At 46.8% G+C, this 24,131-nt stretch overlaps 1 protein-coding gene across 8 annotated transcripts in view; it reads right to left on the reverse strand.

Annotated features, from left to right (window-relative positions):
* Window positions 1-24,131, reverse strand: part of LOC131946324 (fibulin-1) — a 78,212-nt gene that overhangs the window by 46,905 nt on the left and 7,176 nt on the right. For 7 of the 8 annotated variants that reach the window (XR_009387694.1, XR_009387696.1, XR_009387695.1 and 4 more), the window contains 6 exons: window positions 21,923-22,062; window positions 20,345-20,458; window positions 10,212-10,353; window positions 8,722-9,042; window positions 4,638-4,760; window positions 1,366-1,554 (listed from right to left, as the gene is read on the reverse strand). Coding sequence is in view for 1 of the 8 variants with exons in the window: in XM_059307018.1 (XP_059163001.1) it covers window positions 1,366-1,554; window positions 4,638-4,760; window positions 8,722-9,042; window positions 10,212-10,353; window positions 20,345-20,458; window positions 21,923-22,062 (1,029 nt within the window). In the remaining 7 variants the exon portion in view is untranslated. The remainder of the gene's footprint in view (window positions 1-1,365; window positions 1,555-4,637; window positions 4,761-8,721; window positions 9,043-10,211; window positions 10,354-20,344; window positions 20,459-21,922; window positions 22,063-24,131) is intronic. The other variant, XR_009387697.1, reaches the window with a different exon arrangement.

Genomic DNA, 24,131 nt, shown 5'->3' on the forward strand with positions numbered 1-24,131 from the left:
CCCCCCCCCCGCCGACCTCCCACTTAGTTGAAGAACCTCATGTCTACACCCCCCCGACCTCCCACTTGTTGAAGAACCTCATGTCTACACCCCCCCCCCGACCTCCCACTTAGTTGAAGAACCTCATGTCTACACCCCCCCCCCGACCTCCCACTTAGTTGAAGAACCTCATGTCTACACCCCCCCGACCTCCCACTTAGTTGAAGAACCTCATGTCTACACCCCCCCCCCGACCTCCCACTTAGTTGAAGAACCTCATGTCTACACCCCCCCCCCCGACCTCCCACTTAGTTGAAGAACCTCATGTCTACACCCCCCCCCGACCTCCCACTTAGTTGAAGAACCTCATGTCTACACCCCCCCCCCCCCCCGACCTCCCACTTAGTTGAAGAACCTCATGTCTACACCCCCCCCGACCTCCCACTTAGTTGAAGAACATCATGTCTACACCCCCCCCCCCCCCGACCTCCCACTTAGTTGAAGAATCTCATGTCTACACCCCCCCCCCCCGACCTCCCACTTAGTTGAAGAACCTCATGTCTACACCCCCCCCGACCTCCCACTTAGTTGAAGAACCTCATGTCTACACCCCCCCCCTCCGACCTCCCACTTAGTTGAAGAACCTCATGTCTACACCCCCCCCCCCGACCTCCCACTTAGTTGAAGAACCTCATGTCTACACCCCCCCGACCTCCCACTTAGTTGAAGAACCTCATGTCTACACCCCCCCCCCCCGACCTCCCACTTAGTTGAAGAACCTCATGTCTACACCCCCCCCCCGACCTCCCACTTAGTTGAAGAACCTCATGTCTACACCCCCCCAACCTCCCACTTAGTTGAAGAACCTCATGTCTACACCCCCCCCCCCCCGACCTCCCACTTAGTTGAAGAACCTCATGTCTACACCCCCCCCCCCCGACCTCCCACTTAGTTGAAGAACCTCATGTCTACACCCCCCCCCCGACCTCCCACTTAGTTGAAGAACCTCATGTCTACACCCCCCCCCCCCCCGACCTCCCACTTAGTTGAAGAACCTCATGTCTACACCCCCCCCCCGACCTCCCACTTAGTTGAAGAACCTCATGTCTACACCCCCCCCGACCTCCCACTTAGTTGAAGAACCTCATGTCTACACCCCCCCCCCCCCGACCTCCCACTTAGTTGAAGAACCTCATGTCTACACCCCCCCCCGACCTCCCACTTAGTTGAAGAACCTCATGTCTACACCCCCCCCCCCCCCCCCCGCCGACCTCCCACTTAGTTGAAGAACCTCATGTCTACACCCCCCCCCCGACCTCCCACTTAGTTGAAGAACACCATGTCTACACTCCCCCCCCCCCCCCCCAAATCTCTAGACCTAGTTACCTTCACAGCCGCCACCAACAGGGCGATACCCTGGCTCACATGCATGAGTGCCATCTTCACACAGTCCAGTGAGTGGATTTTGTGTCAGGTGGGGCGGGCATCGCGAGAAGCAGGTGAAACTACCCCTCGTATTGACGCACACCTGACTTTGGGGGCAGCGCTGAGATCCGTCGGCACATTCGTCGATATCTGAACATATTCACAAAGGTATTAAATATCTATTAATATCTAAGCATAGTTACAACGCTATTAAATATTCATCAAAATCTGAACACATCTAAACAGCTATTAAGATTCATCAATATCTAAACATATTTACACAGCTTTAAATATCTATAATATAAGCGTCCAGGTAGTGTGTCAGTCAGTCAGTTAGTCAGTCATAGCTATAGAATCTAGCAATATAAAAGTAAACAACACATGCCGTGCACTTTACCTGCATCGCATTGCATTATTAACAGAGTAGTGTCTATTTATGTAAAGATTTAAATTTTTTGATCGTCGGAAAAGTTTTTACTCTTTCGAATACGTCAACAAAAGAAAACATATTAAACAGATCAATGTCAAATAATATTTTCGCTTATATTAAAAAAAAAAATCGATACGTTTTAATAACAGAAGGGTGGAAAACAACAAATTAATTAAAATGTTTAATAATTTTGTCAGGGGTGGTAATTAAAAAAAAATATTCAACTCACGCTAAATATTGCTATTTAAGTAAAAAAAAATGTGAATTCAAATTGCGCAGACGTTTGTGAAAGCATTATTGTTGGAATACATGGCCGTTTGTTTGAGAAAGCCATTTGATAAACAGAGGCGGAGCGATCCCTCCCGGCGTCCGGGGCGAATTTTCAGTTTGGCGCCCCCCCCCCCATATATACATATATATATATATATATATATATATATATATATATATATATATATATATATATATATATATATATATATATATATATATATATATATATATATATATATGTATATATATATATATATATATATATATATATATATATATATATATATATATATATATATATATATAGGGGTCATACATAAATGACGTCACGCTTTTTTTGACGATTTTTACCTCCCCCCCTCCCCTCCGTCACACTTCGTCACAAAAAGCCAGACCACCCCCTAAAATGACGTCACACCTCAACCTACAACCCCCCTCAAAATTGCAGTTGAATTTTTTTAAAACATTGATATTTTTCCAAAATCTTGTCTAAACTATTACAATTTATTAAAACAGTTATCTAAAACGCGAAATAACGTCTACAATTCGTTTTCTAACATTGCATTTTTATAATGCAAAAATGTGACGTCGCAACATCTGATCCCCCCCTCCCCCTCATCACACATCGTCACAAAATTACGGACCCCCCTCCCCCCTACGAGTGTGACGTCATTTATGGATGACCCCATATATATATATATATATACTAGCCGTCGTTAAAAAATATGTTATAAAATAGTTATTGGTCAAAACCGCAATGTTCTTTACTACACGTTGAACGATATTAGTGACAAAACAAAGAAATAACCAAATAGCTAAAAAACTGGCTCATTTAAAATAACATAGGCTATCAATACCTATTAGAAAAACCAAATCATATATTTTAGTGGTCAACTTAACACCATATTAATGATTATTAAATGAACACGCTGATTAAATAATTCCTTTAAAAACCCGGCTGTGGTTTTTAAGTAATTTGTATTTTATAGCGTACGTAGTAGATCTATAGATATAAATCAAATTTTAATTAAATAGTTCACTTCTTTATATTCTAAGATTGGAAGATGACGCCATTAGTTTTGTGTTCTTTACGTACTTTAAACATGTGGAATGTGACGCCAATGTTTATTGCGTTGTTTTCACAACAATAAACGTTTTTCCGGTTGCATAAATAAAATTGTATATCTACATTCGAATATGCCTTTAATTTTATTTTCCTTCTTTAAATAAAATTTAGTTTATACATTTATAACATCCAACATATTATTTTCAACAAAAGTGTATAATAAATGAATAAATAAATAAATAAATAAATAAATAAATAAATGAATGAATAAATGAATGAATGAATGAATGAATGAATGAATGAATGAATGAATGAATGAATGAATAAATGAATGAATGAATGAATGAATGAATGAATGAATGAATGAATGAATGAATGAATGAATGAATGAATGAATGAATGAATGAATGAATGAATGAATGAATGAATAAATAAATAAGTTTTAATTTCCCTTAGGATGCACTATCCTTTAAAATAAACCTACAATAATCCCCCCTGAACTTTCTACAATATTCTTCTTATTCTTATACAACACTGCCGGGGATGGCAACTCGGGAAATAGAAAATATTTTTAATCCATTTTTAATTACTTATAATTTTTAAAATACAATAGAATCTCGTGTATATAGTTCAAAACTGCAGCTGAAAATGAGCTTTTAATTTTTTTTTCTACCCCTTATGGGTCAGCGCTCGGGGCGCCCGCCCTTCCTGTCCCCTAGCTACGTCTATGTTGATAAAGCGTTTGCATTTTTGTTTGTGTTTGTATTTGCGTGTTGCGTTTGCATTAGTGGTGGTGTGTTTGCGTTTTCGTTACGTTTTTTGTATGTTCGTGTTTACATTTTCGTTTGTGTTTTTGTGTGTTGAGTTTGTGTTGTGTTGTGTTTTGCGTTTGTGTATTTCGTTCGCTTTAACGTTTGGGTTGTTTTTTTGTGTATTTGTGTCTGCGTTTTAGTTTGTGTTGTGTTGCGTTGTGATTGTGTATTTTTTCTTTTGTTTGTGTTTGAGTGTCGCGTTTGCATTAGCATTTGGGTTGTTTTTTGTATTTTGTGTTTGCGTTTGACTTTGCGTTGTTTGTGTATTTTTTCTTTTGTTTGTGTTTGCGTGTTGCATTTGCATTAGCGTTTGAGCTTTGTTGTGTGTTTGTGTTTTTTTATGTTTGCGTTGTGTTTGTGATTTCTTTTGTGTTTGTGTTTGGTTTTGTTCTGTTTCCAAGTACGTACATTTTAAAAAGATTCATTGTGTCGGAGCATTGGTTAGCAGCTAGTTCATCAATATCTGAAGACATTTTTATATTTAATCAATTGTCCTGAGAAATTTTGTCTGGGATATTTTTTCTGAAATAATCTGTCCTGTAAAACACACAAAAAAAAAACACACACACGCACGCACGCACACACACACACACACACACACACACACACACACATGAATATCTTTACGGTAGGGTATTGCCTTTCCCCTTACCTTCACATGAAATAGTATCGTCTGCAAGAATGTAACCATCGTAGCATCGACATTCGACATTTCCGTCGTCGTTAGTTAGGCATCGTTGCTCACATGGGTTGTTGAGGTCACAGCTAGTAACATCTAAATACAATAGATAGCAACAACCAGCTAGTAACATCTAAATACAATAGATAGCAACAACCAGCTAGTAACATCTAAATACAATAGATAGCAACAACCAGCTAGTAACATCTAAATACAATAGATAGCAACAACCAGCTAGTAACATCTAAATACAATAGATAGCAACAACCAGCTAGTAACATCTAAATACAATAGATAGCAACAACCAGCTAGTAACATCTAAATACAATAGATAATAAAATTACAGCTGTTAACATCGAAACAGCAATATCTAACTACATGAGATAACTATTATTAGTTTATTTTCAAAATTATTAGTTTAAAATCAGTGTTTTAGAAACAATGGTGCAATAACTAGTTGATTTCAAATATATTAGTACACAACAAAGAGATTAATAATCTGTTATGCGCTTTTTAGTTTAATGTTGTTTATTAGTACACAACAACGTAGCGATTTTCAGTTACGTTCGAATTTGATGACAAAGCAAGAATATGCAGTTTTATTTAATTTTATTAGATATTAAATAAGAAATTAAAAATTAATTTATGGATTACTGTATTCAATAATAAAAGAGGAGAAAACTACATGATTAATCTCAAATTACTCAATCAGCTGGGTTAGGACGGTAAACCATTGGTCACGAATGGTTGGTTTCAAGTCTGAAAGCGCCAGAGTTTCTTCCAGGCATCTCTTCGGGGGGGGGGGGGGGGCTAAGCCCCCCCGAAAAATTTTTACCGCCCCCCCCCGAACGAAATGAAATTTATATAATTTATATAGAAAATATATACTTTTAACAGTGTCCGCCCCCCCCCCCCGAAGACAGTTTACCGCCCCCCCCGAAGATTTCAAGTGCCCCCCCGGAGAAAAAAGTCTGGAAGAAAGACTGGAAAGCGCTATTATACATATCTTGTTTGTGTTAATGTTGATAGGATTGTATAAAATTATCAAATACTAAAGACTTTCAGGGAATCAGAAATAAATTCTTATTTACGGTTTACGGAAATCAAAATTTATTCATTGGCCCTATATACCCCCTGTAATGCTTATGTATGAAATTTCGTCCATCTAACTGAAATGGTGTTCAAGTATTATGTTCACACGGGAGATAAGTAGAATGTCATTTCAGTGTATCGGAAACATTAAAAAACTAAAAGATCTAAATATCTTAGAATTAAGTTTGAAAATTCGCCCAACTAAAACAGTACTTAAATTATTGTGTTCAAACCTGAAAAAGCGTAAAATAAAACTTAAATGACCGGAAATAGTTTTTATTTTTAGTCATATCAGCATACAGCTTTAGTAATATTACGTAAACCAGAATTAATTTTATTACTTTCTCGTATATACGAAGTATAGAGAAAGTCTTGTAATCGTGAAAAAAAAAATCGAGATTTTTGCAAATCTCGACGTTTTACACCTCATTGATACGGAAAAACATAATTTTGCAATCTTGTCCGTGTGTCTGTGTGTGTCTGTGTGTGTGTCTGTGTGTGTGTGTAAACACGATAACTTGAGTACCGTTACAGCTAGGTTGATGAAATTTCATATATAAGTATTTTATCAAAATCGTAGATTCGTATCAACTTTTGAGCGAGTAACCGGAAGTGGTACTTTTTCTACTTTGAATTTTTCAAAAGCCTATAACTTGAGTACTATTTCAGATAGATAAATGAAATTTCACTTGTAAGTAAAAGATCAAATTCTCTACCTTCTGTCAAATTGTGAGTAATTTTCGTTGACCGGAAGTACTAATTTACGCTATTTCCGATTTCTCAAAAAACGCATGTAAATTTATAAAGTACTAATAATATTGCGCAATATTATGCACATTTTGTTTTGACGTTCGCTTGGTGCGCAATTCTTTTTTCTACAAGATTTTATGCTATTTTTAAAAGTTTAAGTAAACAAAAATCATGTCTATATTTCGAGTTGCCATCCCACGTAGTGTTATATAAGAATATAGAGAAAGTCTTGTAATCGTAAAAAAAAATTCGAGATTTTTGATAATCTCGACGTTTTAGGGCTCCCTGAGTCGGAAAAACATAGTTTTGCAATCTTGTCCGTATTTCTGTGTGTATGTGTGTGTAAACACGATAATTTGAGTACCGTTAAAGCTAGGTTGATGAAATTTCATATATAAGTATTTTATCAAAATCGTAGATACGTATCAACTTTTGAGCGATTTCCGATAACCGGAAGGGGAACTTTTTCTACTTTGAATTTTTCAAAAGCCTATACCTTGAGTACTATTTCAGATAGATACATGACATTTCAAATGTAAGTAAAAGTTCTAATTCTCTGTCTTTAAAATTTTGATTAATTTCCGTCCACCGGAAGTAGTACTTTACGCTACTTCCGATTCCTCAAAAAAAAAACGCATGTGAATTTATAAAGTACTAATAATATCCCGCACTAATATGCACATTTTATTTGGCGTTCACTTGGTGTGCAATTCTATTTTTTTTAAAGAGATTCTATTCTTTTATAAAAAGTTTAAGTAATTAAAAATGGATTAAAAATATTGTCTATGTCCCGAGTTGCCATCCCCCGTAGTGTTATATTAGAATATTCGAGAAAGTTTAGGGGAGATCACTCCTGGTTTATTTCATTTGTGATGTTTTGTGATTTGTGAATATAATAAAAGCCATTAAAATATTTTTTATATGTGAGATTTATTTTCCACTTTTTAGTCATTCGTTTGAAATGAATTGGATACGTCCAGTAGCTTGTGATCACTAAAATTGAATGACATGTCCCTAATTAGTTCGTGGTCGACGATATGGCACAAAATCAGTCAACTGTGAACTTGTTGTTATCGCCAACTTTAGTATTGAATGCAGTCATTTCTAAATAAAATTTTAATAACTAATTGTCGAATAAAATTTAAAAAAATCGATATTCTTGCATTGTCATCCAAATGTGAGGAAGAAAACTCACCATCAAAATGAAACGGAAGCTACCCTAGGAGCGTGACCTCATTAACTGTAATAACTGCAGAACCATTCTGTTCCAATCAGTGCCAGAAAATTTTTTGGAACGTTTCTTTTGGGTCGGAAGGTTGGACACGGAACACAAAATGGCGAGACGACCAGGTAGGATTTAAGGAGAGCAGAGCATGGGCTGATCGGTAAAAGCCGAGGATCATGAAGACAAACTCGCTAAATAAAGAATCAGTCTTGGAGTCATCCATAAATGACGACAACCACTTAGGGGGGAGAGGGGGTCCGTAATTTTGTGACGATGTGTGATGAGGGGGAGGGGGGGGGGGGGTTCAGATGTTGCGACGTCACACTTTTGCATTATAAAAAGCAATGTTAGAAAACGAATTTTAGACGTTATTTCGCGTTTTAGATAACTGTTTTAATAAATTGTAATAGTTTAAACAAGATTTTAGAAAAATATCGATGTTTTAAAAAAATTCAACTGCAATTTTGAGGGGGGAGGGGGGTTGTAGGTTGAGGTGGGGGGAGGTAAAAATCGTCAAAAGCGTAACGACATTTATGGATGACCCCCTTGCTAAATAATAGCTGTTACTTACATTGTAAGCATCATAGAAGAGGATGGGAAACAGAAGCAATTCTCTAAGCAAGGAAAGGATGAACAAGAGCTGCCAGTATCAAGCTTAAGGAGAATTTGACCGGTCGAGGTACATAAAAACCAAAATTCGAACATTCAACTCCATTGTAAAGTCTGTAAGGAGTACAGCTAATAATGTGTTAGGCACAGTGCGGCCATTGCCCCCAAGAGACAAGCGAATGAAAAGCTGTTCCAATGAACCCGACGCAGTGAAGTTTTGGATTACCCCGATAGGTTTGGTTCCATCAGGAAACAACGAGATATGATGGCTGAAGACAACGGAGATCTGCGTTTGCCGGCCTACACGCAACCCAGGGGTAAAGATTGTAAGTTAGATAGAAGAATACCCTGAAATAAAAGCTTGACAATACAAAAATATACCTGGTACCGCCTGTGTAGACGTGTTTTTCGCAGGCACTGAAGTTTTGTCAGCAACACACGTCCGGTTATCGTTCTTATCCAAGACCATGGCCTCTGGGCACGTGCAGTAGAAGCCTCGCTTTGTATTGACACAGATGTGTGAACACACCTGGCCGGAAAACAGTTTACACTCATCGACATCACTATCAAACGACGTAGTGTCTCCAGGTAAGTTGTTGCTGACGTCATTTACTGGCTGACCATTAGAGCTGTCGATAGTTGATTGGTTGTCGCGCAAATGCTGGTCAGGAGCAGCGTTCATATCACGAAGCAGATGACTTGCTTATAAACAATTAATGATTCGTCTTATTTACAGATTACTAGCTTATAAACAATTAATGATTCGTCTTATTTACAGATTACTAGCTTATAAACAATTAATGATTCGTCTTATTTACAGATTACTAGCTTATAAACAATTAATGATTCGTCTTATTTACAGATTACTAGCTTATAAACAATTAATGATTCGTCTTATTTACAGATTACTAGCTTATAAACAATTAATGATTCGTCTTATTTACAGATTACTAGCTTATAAACAATTAATGATTCGTCTTATTTACAGGTTACTAGCTAATAAACAATTAATGATTCGTCTTTTTTACAGATTACTAGCTTATAAACAATTAATGATTCGTCTAATTTACAGATTACTAGCTTATAAACAATTAATGATTCGTCTTATTTACAGGTTACTAGCTTATAAACAATTAATGATTCGTCTTTTTTACAGATTACTAGCTTATAAACAATTAATGATTCGTCTTATTTACAGATTACTAGCTTATAAACAATTAATGATTCGTCTTATTTACGGATTACTAGCTTATAAACAATTAATGATTCGTCTTATTTACAGATTACTTGCTTATAAATTATAAGCATACAATTACTCTTATTTAACAGACTACTAGCTTATAAGCAAACAATTGCTCGTCTTATTAAACAGGCTGCTAGCTTATAAACAATAAATAGTTCGTCGTATTATTATTATAAAAATCAGTTGACATTAAATTAACCATTAATTGTTCGTGTCATTAAATAAATCATCAATGTTCGTCTTGAAAATATCGATGGTTCGTTATATTAAATAAACCATTAATTTTTCCGTAGGCCTACATTAAATAAACCATTAATTTTTCCGTAGGCCTACATTAAATAAATCATTAATTGTTCCATAGGTTGACATTCCAGGAACTTCTGACACACTATGATAATGATATATTAATGAGACATTACTTTATAACATTCCGTATCTAAATGCATGATGCAATATTCATTCAGATCAATCAATGCTTTCTAGTCATACTATAAAACATGTAGTTAACAAGATGCCATATCAATTAAAGGAAATGACGACATCACTCAAAGAAATGACGTCACGACGAAATTAAAAGATATAACCACTAAAAGAAACGATATTATCACTAGAAGAAAAACGATGTTACCACTAAAAGAAAGATTCCCGGAAGCTTCTCCTCGGCAACACTCTCGGTATTTGCTGTCGCATGGCTCGCCTAGACCAGGGGACTGGCAGGCCGGTGTAGCTGTTCGTGCTACCAGACCAAGCTGGCAACAATTACAGCACTCCTGTAGATCAAGAGAGAGAGAGAGAGACGGCCTCACTTTAGTTCACGCCAACATTTGAAACAAAATATTCAGTGTCTCATGTCAACTGATGATATCTCATGTCAACTGGTCATATCTCATGTCAACTGGTGATATCTCATGTCAACTGATGATATCTCATGTTAACTGATATCTCATGTCAACTGATGATATCTCATGTTACCTGATATCTCATGTCAACTGATGATATCTCATGTCAACTGATCATATCTCATGTTAACTGTTGATATCCCATGTCAACTGATGATATCTCATGTCAACAGATCACATTTCATGTCAACTGATCATATCTCATGTCAACTGATGATATCTCATGTCAAATGACCGTACCTCATGTCAACTGATCACATCTCATGTCAACTGATCATATCTCATGTCAACTGTTGATATCTCATGTCAACTGATCATATCTCATGTCAACTGACCGTACTTATGTCAACTGACCGTACCTAGTGTCAATTGACCGTACCTAATGTCAATTGACCATACCTAATGTCAACTGACCATACCTCATGTCAACTGACCGTATCTAACGTCAACTGACCGTACCTAATGTCAACTGACCGTACCTAATGTCAATTGATCGTACCTAATGTCAAATGTCCGTACCTAATGTCAACTGACCGTATCTAACGTCAACTGACCGTACCTAAGGTCAATTGATCGTACATAATGTCAACTGACCGTATCTACTGTCAATTGACCGTACCTAATGTCAACTGACCGTACCTCATGTCAACTGACCGTACCTAATGTAAATTGACCATATTGATCGTATCTCATGTGAACCAACCTTATCTATTGTCAACTGACCGTTTATAGTCTCTGTCTGTAGATCCCCTCCCTCCCCCTATCCCAGGGACTTACATTTAGCTATAAATAGTAAAAGTGTAAGCGTTTATTACACTAGACATATTTTCAATAGTTTTTGCGGCAACCTATCTCGACCCAGCCACCCAGCAGAGGTTGCATGTCACTCGACCCACCCAGCAGAGGGTGCATGTCACTCGACCCACCCAGCAGAGGGTGCATGTCACTCGACCCACCCAGCAGAGGGTGCATGTGACTCGACCCACCCAGCAGAGGGTGCATGTGACTCGACCCACCCAGCAGAGGGTGCATGTCACTCGACCCACCCAGCAGAGGGTGCATGTGACTCGACCCACCCAGCAGAGGGTGCATGTGACTCGACCCACCCAGCAAAGGGTGCATGTCACTCCAGCCACCCAGCAGAGGGTGCATGTCACTCGACCCACCCAGCAGAGGGTGCATGTCACTCGACCCACCCAGCAGAGGGTGCATGTCACTCGACCCACCCAGCAGAGGGTGCATGTCACTCGACCCACCCAGCAAAGGGTGCATGTCACTCCAGCCACCGAGCAGAGGGTGTATGTCACTCGACCCAGCCACCCAGCAGATGTCACTCGACCCCCCAGCAAAGGGTGCATGTCACTCCAGCCACCCAGCAGAGGTTGCATGTCACTCGACCCAGCCACCCAGCAGAGGGTGCATGTCACTCGACCCACCCAGCAGAGGGTGCATGTCACTCGACCCACCCAGCAGAGGGTGCATGTCACTCGACCCACCCAGCAGAGGGTGTATGTCACTCCAGCCACCCAGCAGAGGGTGCATGTCACTCGACCCAGCCACCCAGCAGAGGGTGCATGTCACTCGACCCACCCAGCAGAGGGTGCATGTCACTCGACCCACCCAGCAGAGGGTGCATGTCACTCGACCCAGCCACCCAGCAGAGGGTGCATGTCACTCGACCCAGCCACCCAGCAGAGGGTGCATGTCACTCGACCCACCCAGCAGAGGGTGCATGTCACTCGACCCAGCCACCCAGCAGAGGGTGCATGTCACTCGACCCACCCAGCAGAGGGTGCATGTCACTCGACCCACCCAGCAGAGGGTGCATGTCACTCGACCCACCCACCCAGCAGAGGGTGTATGTCACTCCAGCCACCCAGCAGAGGGTGTATGTCACTCCAGCCACCCAGCAGAGGGTGCATGTCACTCGACCCACCCAGCAGAGGGTGCATGTCACTCGACCCACCCAGCAGAGGGTGCATGTCACTCGACCCACCCAGCAGAGGGTGCATGTCACTCGACCCACCCAGCAGAGGGTGCATGTCACTCGACCCACCCAGCAGAGGGTGCATGTCACTCGACCCACCCAGCAGAGGGTGTATGTCACTCCAGCCACCCAGCAGAGGGTGCATGTCACTCGACCCACCCAGCAGAGGGTGCATGTCACTCGACCCAGCCACCCAGCAGAGGGTGCATGTGACTCGACCCACCCAGCAGAGGGTGCATGTCACTCCAGCCACCCAGCAGAGGGTGTATGTCACTCGACCCACCCAGCAGAGGGTGCATGTCACTCCAGCCACCCAGCAGAGGGTGCATGTCACTCGACCCACCCAGCAGAGGGTGCATGTCACTCGACCCAGCCACCCAGCAGAGGGTGCATGTCACTCGACCCACCCAGCAGAGGGTGTATGTCACTCCAGCCACCCAGCAGAGGGTGCATGTGACTCGACCCACCCAGCAGAGGGTGCATGTCACTCGACCCACCCAGCAGAGGGTGCATGTCACTCGACCCACCCAGCAGAGGGTGCATGTCACTCGACCCACCCAGCAGAGGGTGCATGTCACTCGACCCACCCAGCAGAGGGTGCATGTCACTCGACCCACCCAGCAGAGGGTGCATGTCACTCGACCCACCCAGCAGAGGGTGCATGTCACTCGACCCACCCACCCAGCAGAGGGTGTATGTCACTCCAGCCACCCAGCAGAGGGTGTATGTCACTCCAGCCACCCAGCAGAGGGTGCATGTCACTCGACCCACCCAGCAGAGGGTGCATGTCACTCGACCCACCCAGCAGAGGGTGCATGTCACTCGACCCACCCAGCAGAGGGTGCATGTCACTCGACCCACCCAGCAGAGGGTGCATGTCACTCGACCCACCCAGCAGAGGGTGCATGTCACTCGACCCACCCAGCAGAGGGTGTATGTCACTCCAGCCACCCAGCAGAGGGTGCATGTCACTCGACCCACCCAGCAGAGGGTGCATGTCACTCGACCCAGCCACCCAGCAGAGGGTGCATGTGACTCGACCCACCCAGCAGAGGGTGCATGTCACTCCAGCCACCCAGCAGAGGGTGTATGTCACTCGACCCACCCAGCAGAGGGTGCATGTCACTCCAGCCACCCAGCAGAGGGTGCATGTCACTCGACCCACCCAGCAGAGGGTGCATGTCACTCGACCCAGCCACCCAGCAGAGGGTGCATGTCACTCGACCCACCCAGCAGAGGGTGTATGTCACTCCAGCCACCCAGCAGAGGGTGCATGTGACTCGACCCACCCAGCAGAGGGTGCATGTCACTCGACCCACCCAGCAGAGGGTGCATGTCACTCGACCCACCCAGCAGAGGGTGCATGTCACTCGACCCACCCAGCAGAGGGTGCATGTCACTCGACCCACCCAGCAGAGGGTGCATGTCACTCGACCCACCCAGCAGAGGGTGTATGTCACTCCAGCCACCCAGCAGAGGGTGCATGTCACTCGACCCACCCAGCAGAGGGTGCATGTCACTCGACCCACCCAGCAGAGGGTGCATGTCACTCGACCCAACCACCCAGCTGAGGGTGCATGTGACTCGACCCACCCAGCAGAGGGTGCATGTCACTCCAGCCACCCAGCAGAGGGTGTATGTCACTCGACCCACCCAGCAGAGGGTGCATGTCACTCCAGCCACCCAGCAGAGGGTGCATGTCACTCGACCCACCCAGCAGAGGGTGCATGTAACTCGACCCACCCAGCAGAGGGTGCATGTCACTCGACCCACCCAGCAGAGGGTGCATGTGACTCGACCCACCCAGCAGAGGGTGTATGTCACTCCAGCCACCCAGCAGAGGGTGCATGTCACTCGACCCACCGAGCAGAGGGTGCATGTCACTCGACCCACCCAGCAGAGGGTGCATGTCACTCGACCCAGCCACCCAGCAGAGGGTGCATGTCACTCGACCCACCCAGCAGAGGGTGCATGTGACTCGACCCACCCAGCAGAGGGTGCATGTCACTCGACCCACCCAGCAGAGGTTGCATGTCACTCGACCCACCCAGCAGAGGGTGCATGTCACTCGACCCACCCAGCAGAGGGTGCATGTCACTCGACCCACCCAGCAGAGGGTGCATGTCACTCGACCCACCCAACAGAGGGTGCATGTCACTCGACCCACCCAGCAGAGGGTGCATGTCACTCGACCCACCCAGCAGAGGGTGCATGTCACTCGACCCACCCAGCAGAGGGTGCATGTCACTCGACCCACCCAGCAGAGGGTGCATGTGACTCGACCCAGCCACACAGCAGAGGGTGCATGTGACTCGACCCACCCAGCAGAGGGTGCATGTCACTCCAGCCACCCAGCAGAGGGGGTATGTCACTCGACCCACCCAGCAGAGGGTGCATGTCACTCCAGCCACCAAGCAGAGGGTGCATGTCACTCGACCCACCCAGCAGAGGGTGTATGTCACTCCAGCCACCCAGCAGAGGGTGCATGTGACTCGACCCACCCAGCAGAGGGTGCATGTCACTCGACCCACCCAGCAGAGGGTGCATGTCACTCCAGCCACCCAGCAGAGGGTGCATGTCACTCGACCCACCCAGCAGAGGGTGCATGTCACTCGACCCAGCCACCCAGCAGAGGGTGCATGTCACTCGACCCACCCAGCAGAGGGTGCATGTCACTCGACCCAGCCACCCAGCAGAGGGTGCATGTCACTCGACCCACCCAGCAGAGGGTGCATGTCAATCGACCCACCCAGCAGAGGGTGCATGTGACTCGACCCACCCAGCAGAGGGTGCATGTGACTCGACCCACCCAGCAGAGGGTGCATGTCACTCGACCCACCCAGCAGAGGGTGCATGTCACTCGACCCAGCCACCCAGCAGAGGGTGCATGTCACTCCAGCCACCCAGCAGAGGGTGCATGTCACTCGACCCACCCAGCAGAGGGTGCATGTCACTCGACCCACCCAGCAGAGGGTGCATGTGACTCGACCCACCCAGCAGAGGGTGCATGTCACTCGACCCACCCAGCAGAGGGTGCATGTCACTCCAGCCACCCAGCAGAGGGTGCATGTGACTCGACCCACCCAGCAGAGGGTGCATGTGACTCGACCCACCCAGCAGAGGGTGCATGTCACTCCAGCCACCCAGCAGAGGGTGCATGTGACTCGACCCACCCAGCAGAGGGTGTATGTCACTCGACCCAGCCACCCAGCAGAGGGTGCATGTCACTCGACCCACCCAGCAGAGGGTGTATGTCACTCCAGCCACCCAGCAGAGGGTGCATGTGACTCGACCCACCCAGCAGAGGGTGCATGTCACTCGACCCACCCAGCAGAGGGTGCATGTCACTCGACCCAGCCACCCAGCAGAGGGTGCATGTGACTCGACCCACCCAGCAGAGGGTGCATGTCACTCGACCCACCCAGCAGAGGGTGCATGTCACTCGACCCACCCAGCAGAGGGTGCATGTCACTCGACCCAGCCACCCAGCAGAGGGTGCATTCGACTCGACCCACCCAGCAGAGGGTGTATGTCACTCCAGCCACCCAGCAGAGGGTGCATGTCACTCGACCCACCCAGCAGAGGGTGCATGTGACTCGACCCACCCAGCAGAGGGTGCATGTCACTCGACCCACCCAGCAGAGGGTGCATGTCACTCGACCCACCCAGCAGAGGGTGCATGTCACTCCAGCCACCCAGCAGAGGGTGCATGTCACTCCAGCCACCCAGCAGAGGGTGTATGTCACTCGACCCACCCAGCAGAGGGTGCATGTCACTCCAGCCACCCAGCAGAGGGTGCATGTGACTCGACCCACCCAGCAGAGGGTGCATGTCACTCGACCCACCCAGCAGAGGGTGCATGTCACTCGACCCAACCACCCAGCTGAGGGTGCATGTGACTCGACCCACCCAGCAGAGGGTGCATGTCACTCCAGCCACCCAGCAGAGGGTGTATGTCACTCGACCCACCCAGCAGAGGGTGCATGTCACTCCAGCCACCCAGCAGAGGGTGCATGTCACTCGACCCACCCAGCAGAGGGTGCATGTAACTCGACCCACCCAGCAGAGGGTGCATGTCACTCGACCCACCCAGCAGAGGGTGCATGTGACTCGACCCACCCAGCAGAGGGTGTATGTCACTCCAGCCACCCAGCAGAGGGTGCATGTCACTCGACCCACCCAGCAGAGGGTGCATGTCACTCGACCCACCCAGCAGAGGGTGCATGTCACTCGACCCAGCCACCCAGCAGAGGGTGCATGTGACTCGACCCACCCAGCAGAGGGTGCATGTGACTCGACCCACCCAGCAGAGGGTGCATGTCACTCGACCCACCCAGCAGAGGTTGCATGTCACTCGACCCACCCAGCAGAGGGTGCATGTCACTCGACCCACCCAGCAGAGGGTGCATGTCACTCGACCCACCCAGCAGAGGGTGCATGTCACTCGACCCACCCAACAGAGGGTGCATGTCACTCGACCCACCCAGCAGAGGGTGCATGTCACTCGACCCACCCAGCAGAGGGTGCATGTCACTCGACCCACCCAGCAGAGGGTGCATGTCACTCGACCCACCCAGCAGAGGGTGCATGTGACTCGACCCAGCCACACAGCAGAGGGTGCATGTGACTCGACCCACCCAGCAGAGGGTGCATGTCACTCCAGCCACCCAGCAGAGGGTGTATGTCACTCGACCCACCCAGCAGAGGGTGCATGTCACTCCAGCCACCAAGCAGAGGGTGCATGTCACTCGACCCACCCAGCAGAGGGTGTATGTCACTCCAGCCACCCAGCAGAGGGTGCATGTGACTCGACCCACCCAGCAGAGGGTGCATGTCACTCGACCCACCCAGCAGAGGGTGCATGTCACTCCAGCCACCCAGCAGAGGGTGCATGTCACTCGACCCACCCAGCAGAGGGTGCATGTCACTCGACCCAGCCACCCAGCAGAGGGTGCATGTCACTCGACCCACCCAGCAGAGGGTGCATGTCACTCGACCCAGCCACCCAGCAGAGGGTGCATGTCACTCGACCCACCCAGCAGAGGGTGCATGTCAATCGACCCACCCAGCAGAGGGTGCATGTGACTCGACCCACCCAGCAGAGGGTGCATGTGACTCGACCCACCCAGCAGAGGGTGCATGTCACTCGACCCACCCAGCAGAGGGTGCATGTCACTCGACCCAGCCACCCAGCAGAGGGTGCATGTCACTCCAGCCACCCAGCAGAGGGTGCATGTCACTCGACCCACCCAGCAGAGGGTGCATGTCACTCGACCCACCCAGCAGAGGGTGCATGTGACTCGACCCACCCAGCAGAGGGTGCATGTCACTCGACCCACCCAGCAGAGGGTGCATGTCACTCCAGCCACCCAGCAGAGGGTGCATGTGACTCGACCCACCCAGCAGAGGGTGCATGTGACTCGACCCACCCAGCAGAGGGTGCATGTCACTCCAGCCACCCAGCAGAGGGTGCATGTGACTCGACCCACCCAGCAGAGGGTGTATGTCACTCGACCCAGCCACCCAGCAGAGGGTGCATGTCACTCGACCCACCCAGCAGAGGGTGTATGTCACTCCAGCCACCCAGCAGAGGGTGCATGTGACTCGACCCACCCAGCAGAGGGTGCATGTCACTCGACCCACCCAGCAGAGGGTGCATGTCACTCGACCCAGCCACCCAGCAGAGGGTGCATGTGACTCGACCCACCCAGCAGAGGGTGCATGTCACTCGACCCACCCAGCAGAGGGTGCATGTCACTCGACCCACCCAGCAGAGGGTGCATGTCACTCGACCCAGCCACCCAGCAGAGGGTGCATGTCACTCGACCCACCCAGCAGAGGGTGCATGTGACTCGACCCACCCAGCAGAGGGTGCATGTCACTCGACCCACCCAGCAGAGGTTGCATGTCACTCGACCCACCCAGCAGAGGGTGCATGTCACTCGACCCACCCAGCAGAGGGTGCATGTCACTCGACCCACCCAGCAGAGGGTGCATGTCACTCGACCCACCCAACAGAGGGTGCATGTCACTCGACCCACCCAGCAGAGGGTGCATGTCACTCGACCCACCCAGCAGAGGGTGCATGTCACTCGACCCACCCAGCAGAGGGTGTATGTCACTCGACCCACCCAGCAGAGGGTGCATGTGACTCGACCCAGCCACACAGCAGAGGGTGCATGTGACTCGACCCACCCAGCAGAGGGTGCATGTCACTCCAGCCACCCAGCAGAGGGTGTATGTCACTCAACCCACCCAGCAGAGGGTGCATGTCACTCCAGCCACCAAGCAGAGGGTGCATGTCACTCGACCCACCCAGCAGAGGGTGTATGTCCCTCCAGCCACCCAGCAGAGGGTGCATGTGACTCGACCCACCCAGCAGAGGGTGCATGTCACTCGACCCACCCAGCAGAGGGTGCATGTCACTCCAGCCACCCAGCAGAGGGTGCATGTCACTCGACCCACCCAGCAGAGGGTGCATGTCACTCGACCCAGCCACCCAGCAGAGGGTGCATGTCACTCGACCCACCCAGCAGAGGGTGCATGTCACTCGACCCAGCCACCCAGCAGAGGGTGCATGTCACTCGACCCACCCAGCAGAGGGTGCATGTCAATCGACCCACCCAGCAGAGGGTGCATTTGACTCGACCCACCCAGCAGAGGGTGCATGTGACTCGACCCACCCAGCAGAGGGTGCATTTCACTCGACCCACCCAGCAGAGGGTGCATGTCACTCGACCCAGCCAGCAGAGGGTGCATGTCACTCGACCCACCCAGCAGAGGGTGCATGTCAATCGACCCACCCAGCAGAGGGTGTATGTCACTCCAGCCACCCAGCAGAGGGTGCATGTCACTCGACCCAGCCACCCAGCAGAGGGTGCATGTCACTCGACCCACCCAGCAGAGGGTGCATGTCACTCCAGCCACCCAGCAGAGGGTGTATGTCACTCCAGCCACCCAGCAGAGGGTGCATGTCACTCGACCCACCCAGCAGAGGGTGCATGTCACTCGACCCACCCAGCAGAGGGTGCATGTCACTCGACCCAGCCACCCAGCAGAGGGTGCATGTCACTCGACCCACCCAGCAGAGGGTGCATGTCACTCGACCCACCCAGCAGAGGGTGCATGTCACTCGACCCAGCCACCCAGCAGAGGGTGTATGTCACTCCAGCCACCCAGCAGAGGGTGCATGTCACTCGACCCACCCAGCAGAGGGTGCATGTCACTCGACCCAGCCACCCAGCAGAGGGTGTATGTCACTCCAGCCACCCAGCAGAGGGTGCATGTCACTCGACCCACCCAGCAGAGGTTGCATGTCACTCGACCCACCCAGCAGAGGGTGCATGTCACTCCAGCCACCCAACAGAGGGTGCATGTCACTCGACCCAGCCACCCAACAGAGGGTGCATGTCACTCGACCCACCCAGCAGAGGGTGCATGTCACTCCAGCCACCCAGCAGAGTGTGCATGTCACTCGACCCACCCAGCAGAGGGTGCATGTCACTCCAGCCACCCAGCAGAGGGTGCATGTCACTCCAGCCACCCAGCAGAGGGTGCATGTCACTCGACCCACCCAGCAGAGGGTGCATGTCACTCGACCCAGCCAGCAGAGGGTGCATGTCACTCGACCCACCCAGCAGAGGGTTCATGTCACTCGACCCAGCCACCCAGCAGAGGGTGCATGTCACTCGACCCACCCAGCAGAGGGTGCATGTCACTCGACCCAGCCACCCAGCAGAGGGTGCATGTCACTCCAGCCACCCAGCAGAGGGTGCATGTCACTCGACCCAGCCAGCAGAGGGTGCATGTCACTCGACCCAGCCACCCAGCAGAGGGTGCATGTCAAAGAGGAAAGATGGAGGTCACTTGACTTACACGAAACTGTTCAGCGCCAGGATCCGTGTCTCTGATAGCACACACCTGCTTGTCCAACGCTGTTTGCTTGCCGTCCTCACACGTCTGGTAATGCGTCTGCTTCATGCAGCAAACCTTCAAATTATTCACACTTATTTAACACTTAGAGATTCACATGGGATTCATTCATTAGCTCTTTTTATCACACAAATACATAACTATTATTGTTATTATTATTATCATCATTATCATTATCGTGTTGAATCTATTGAAACATTCATTAGATAGATAAGTAATTCATAGGGAGTTTCTTCATTAAATGTTACCAACTAATTGACAAAATGTATGTTGTTCTTAAAGGCCCTATTCAGGGGTTTACGACAAATTCCCGAATGTCGTTTGCCCGAAGGCCATTTTTCTGAAACGACAATTGTCCCGTTCGGGCAAGTGTCTTTCGGGCGTTTGTCCCATTTGGGCAAATGTCCATTCGGGCGTTTGTCCCATTCGGGCAAATGTCAATTCGAGAAATCAGCCTTCGGGTAAACGACATTCGGGAAAGTGTCTATCGGGAAAACGTCCGGCTCCCTATGTTAACATAATATCATAAACACAAACCGCCGAATCAAAGAAAACGTTCATCATTTACATTTCATTGGCGCACACATCGACACCAGCAAATCATTGGCGCACACATCGACACCAGCAAATCACTGGCGCACACATCGACACCAGCAAATCATTGGCGCACACATCGACACCAGCAAATCATTGGCGCACACATCGACACCAGCAAATCATTGGCGCACACATCGACACCAGCAAATCATTGGCGCACACATCGACACCATCAAATCATTGGCGCACACATCGACACCAGCAAATCATTGGCGCACACATCGACACCAGCAAATCATTGGCGCACACATCGACACCAGCAAATCATTGGCGCACACATCGACACCAGCAAATCATTAGCGCACACATCGACACCAGCAAATCATTGGCGCACACATCGACACCAGCAAATCATTGGCGCACACATCGACACCAGCAAATCATTAGCGCACACATCGACACCAGCAAATCATTGGCGCACACATCGACACCAGCAAATCATTAGCGCACACATCGACACCAGCAAATCATTGGCGCACACATCGACACCAGCAAATCATTGGCGCACACATCGACACCAGCAAATCATTGTAGCACACATCGACACCAGCAAATCATTGGCGCACACATCGACACCAGCAAATCATTGGCGCACACTTGAACACCAGCAAATCATTGGCGCACACATCGACACCAGCAAATCAGTGGCGCACACATCGACACCAGCAAATCATTGGCGCACACATCGACACCAGCAAATCATTGGCGCACACTTGAACATCGGCAAATCATTGGCGCACACATCGACACCAGCAAATCATTGGCGCACACATCGACACCAGCAAATCATTGGCGCACACATCGACACCAGCAAATCATTGGCGCACACATCGACACCAGCAAATCATTGGCACACACATTTTCATGCACATTTAAATGTATTAAAACCACAAACACACATTCTAATGTGCAGCCTGGCCTTACCTCTATTATAGCCAGACAAGCCGCTTGGTCATTGTCTGAGACATTGGCGACAGGCGCGGGATAGTTGTCACATCGACCGCTAAGTCCGGAGTATTGGGCTCCTTCATGACAGCAAGGTTTGAAGATGTCATATAGATCAGCTGTGACATTTGGAAAAGAACACTTTTTAATCCACAGCTTCAACGTGATTTTTTTATTGAAAATTTTATTTCTGAAAAGGAGGCTGTTCCTTTATAAAAAAATCAAAATTAAAATGTCTATCAGACCAAAAAATATATCAATTAATTCAAGAATTCTTTTATATCTATCTATCTCTATACTACTAAAACTCAACTTTGTTAACATGTTTGAATATTTATTTGTTTGTCTGATTTACTACTGGAATCTGCCATATGTATAGACCTGTAAAATAGTATGTAGGTAGAGAACAATTTTTCTTTTCAGACACTGTTAATCACACATTTATTTACATACGTTAATTAATTAATTAATTTATTCATTGGTAGATTAACCACATTAATTTTAAAAGTTTCAAACAATAGCTTTATTTTGACTGAATAGTAACGTCACATTAATTGTTTACTTTTTAGTACAATAAAATGGCGGCTTCTATCGAAGAAGATTGTGTTCCCATTCCAATGTTTAACGCGTTCTAAAGCTAATTTTCTGTCGGCTATAACTTTAACAATACGTCCGTTTGCTGTATTTATTACGTTCCATCCAACACTTATATCAATTTTCAACTGTCTTTCTCATTTAGTTTTACAATAAATTTCTCTAGCTCTACAATCTGTCCAAGAAAGTTATTTATAGATCTAAATATCAGGTGGCCAAGAAAGTTATTTATAGATCTAGATCTAGAATCTAGGTCAAACCAAAGATTAATTAGATACAAACCAAAGATTAATTAGATAAAAATACAATACGTTTTAAAATCATTTTAGTCCTTAAATACTTGATATAAATCTTTGTGATTTATCAATTTAGATCTAGATCTATCTAGAATATGTCTAATCTAGATCTAGCAAGAGTTACGCAAAAACTAGACTTAAGACTTAAGCAAACGAGTCGTAGAATCTAGATCTAGATCTAGATAATTTCAGACCTTCATTATTTTATATAAATCTTTGTTTGTTTAGCTATGTAATTGGCTAATTTAAGATACAATTTAATTTGAAAGTTACTACTACTAGACTTAGATCTAGATCTAGATAGGGAATATGCGCGTAAATCAAGTTGCATAAGGAGACTCAAAGTATTGAAGTATACCATAAAAAACATCAGTGATGTCACGAGTCTAAATAGCTAAGTTCTTAGTGTAATAGGCTTTCATGCGGGTGCACGGGTTCTAGATAGGCCTACATCACGTCAATGTTAAAAAAAAATTTTCAATTTTTTTTTTCTGAACTTGGCAGGATACAGGGAAGGTGAAGTAGAGTTTACCAGTTTCTTTGTCCTAAGCATATGAAGAGATAGTGTGGTCAGAGACATGCTCGGCTGGAATCGTTTTTTTAAACGATAAAAACATATTGTCTGAGATTTGGCGGGACACTGGGAAGGTGAAGTAGAGTTGAGTAGGTCACCTGTCACGTCAGTATATGAAGGGATAGTCCGAAATCGGTGTTTTTAAAAGATAAAAACATCTTTTTGAATGTGGGGTCTGGTTTTTTGTGACGATAAGTGACAGACGTGATGTTTTTTTTTTACTTTCTCATATACACGAAGTATAGAGAAAGTCTTGTAATAGTGCAAAAAAAAAAAATCGAGATTTTTGCAAATCTCGACGTTTTACACCTCATTGATACGGAAAAACATAATTTTGCAATCTTGTCCGTATGTCTGTGTGTCTGTGTGTCTGTGTGTGTGTGTGTGTGTGTAAACACGATAACTTGATTACCGTTACAGCTAGGTTGATGAAATTTCATATATAAGTATTTTATCAAAATTGTAGATCCTGATCAATTTTTGAGCAATTTCCGATAACCGGAAGTGGTACTTTTTCTACTTTGAATTTTTCAAAAGCCTATAACTTGAGTACTATTTGAGATAGATAAATGAAATTTTACATGTAAGTAAAAGATCACATTCTCTACCTTCTGTCAAATTTTGAATAATTTCCGTTGACCGGAAGTAGTAATTTACGCTATTTCCGATTTCTCAAAAAAACGCATGTAAATTTATAAAGTACTAATAATATCCCGCACTATTA

This window comes from Physella acuta, unplaced genomic scaffold, assembly GCF_028476545.2.
Source record: "Physella acuta isolate Inbredline_101_S28 unplaced genomic scaffold, ASM2847654v3 ptg000552l, whole genome shotgun sequence".
In the NCBI taxonomy this organism is placed as follows: domain Eukaryota; kingdom Metazoa; phylum Mollusca; class Gastropoda; family Physidae; genus Physella; species Physella acuta.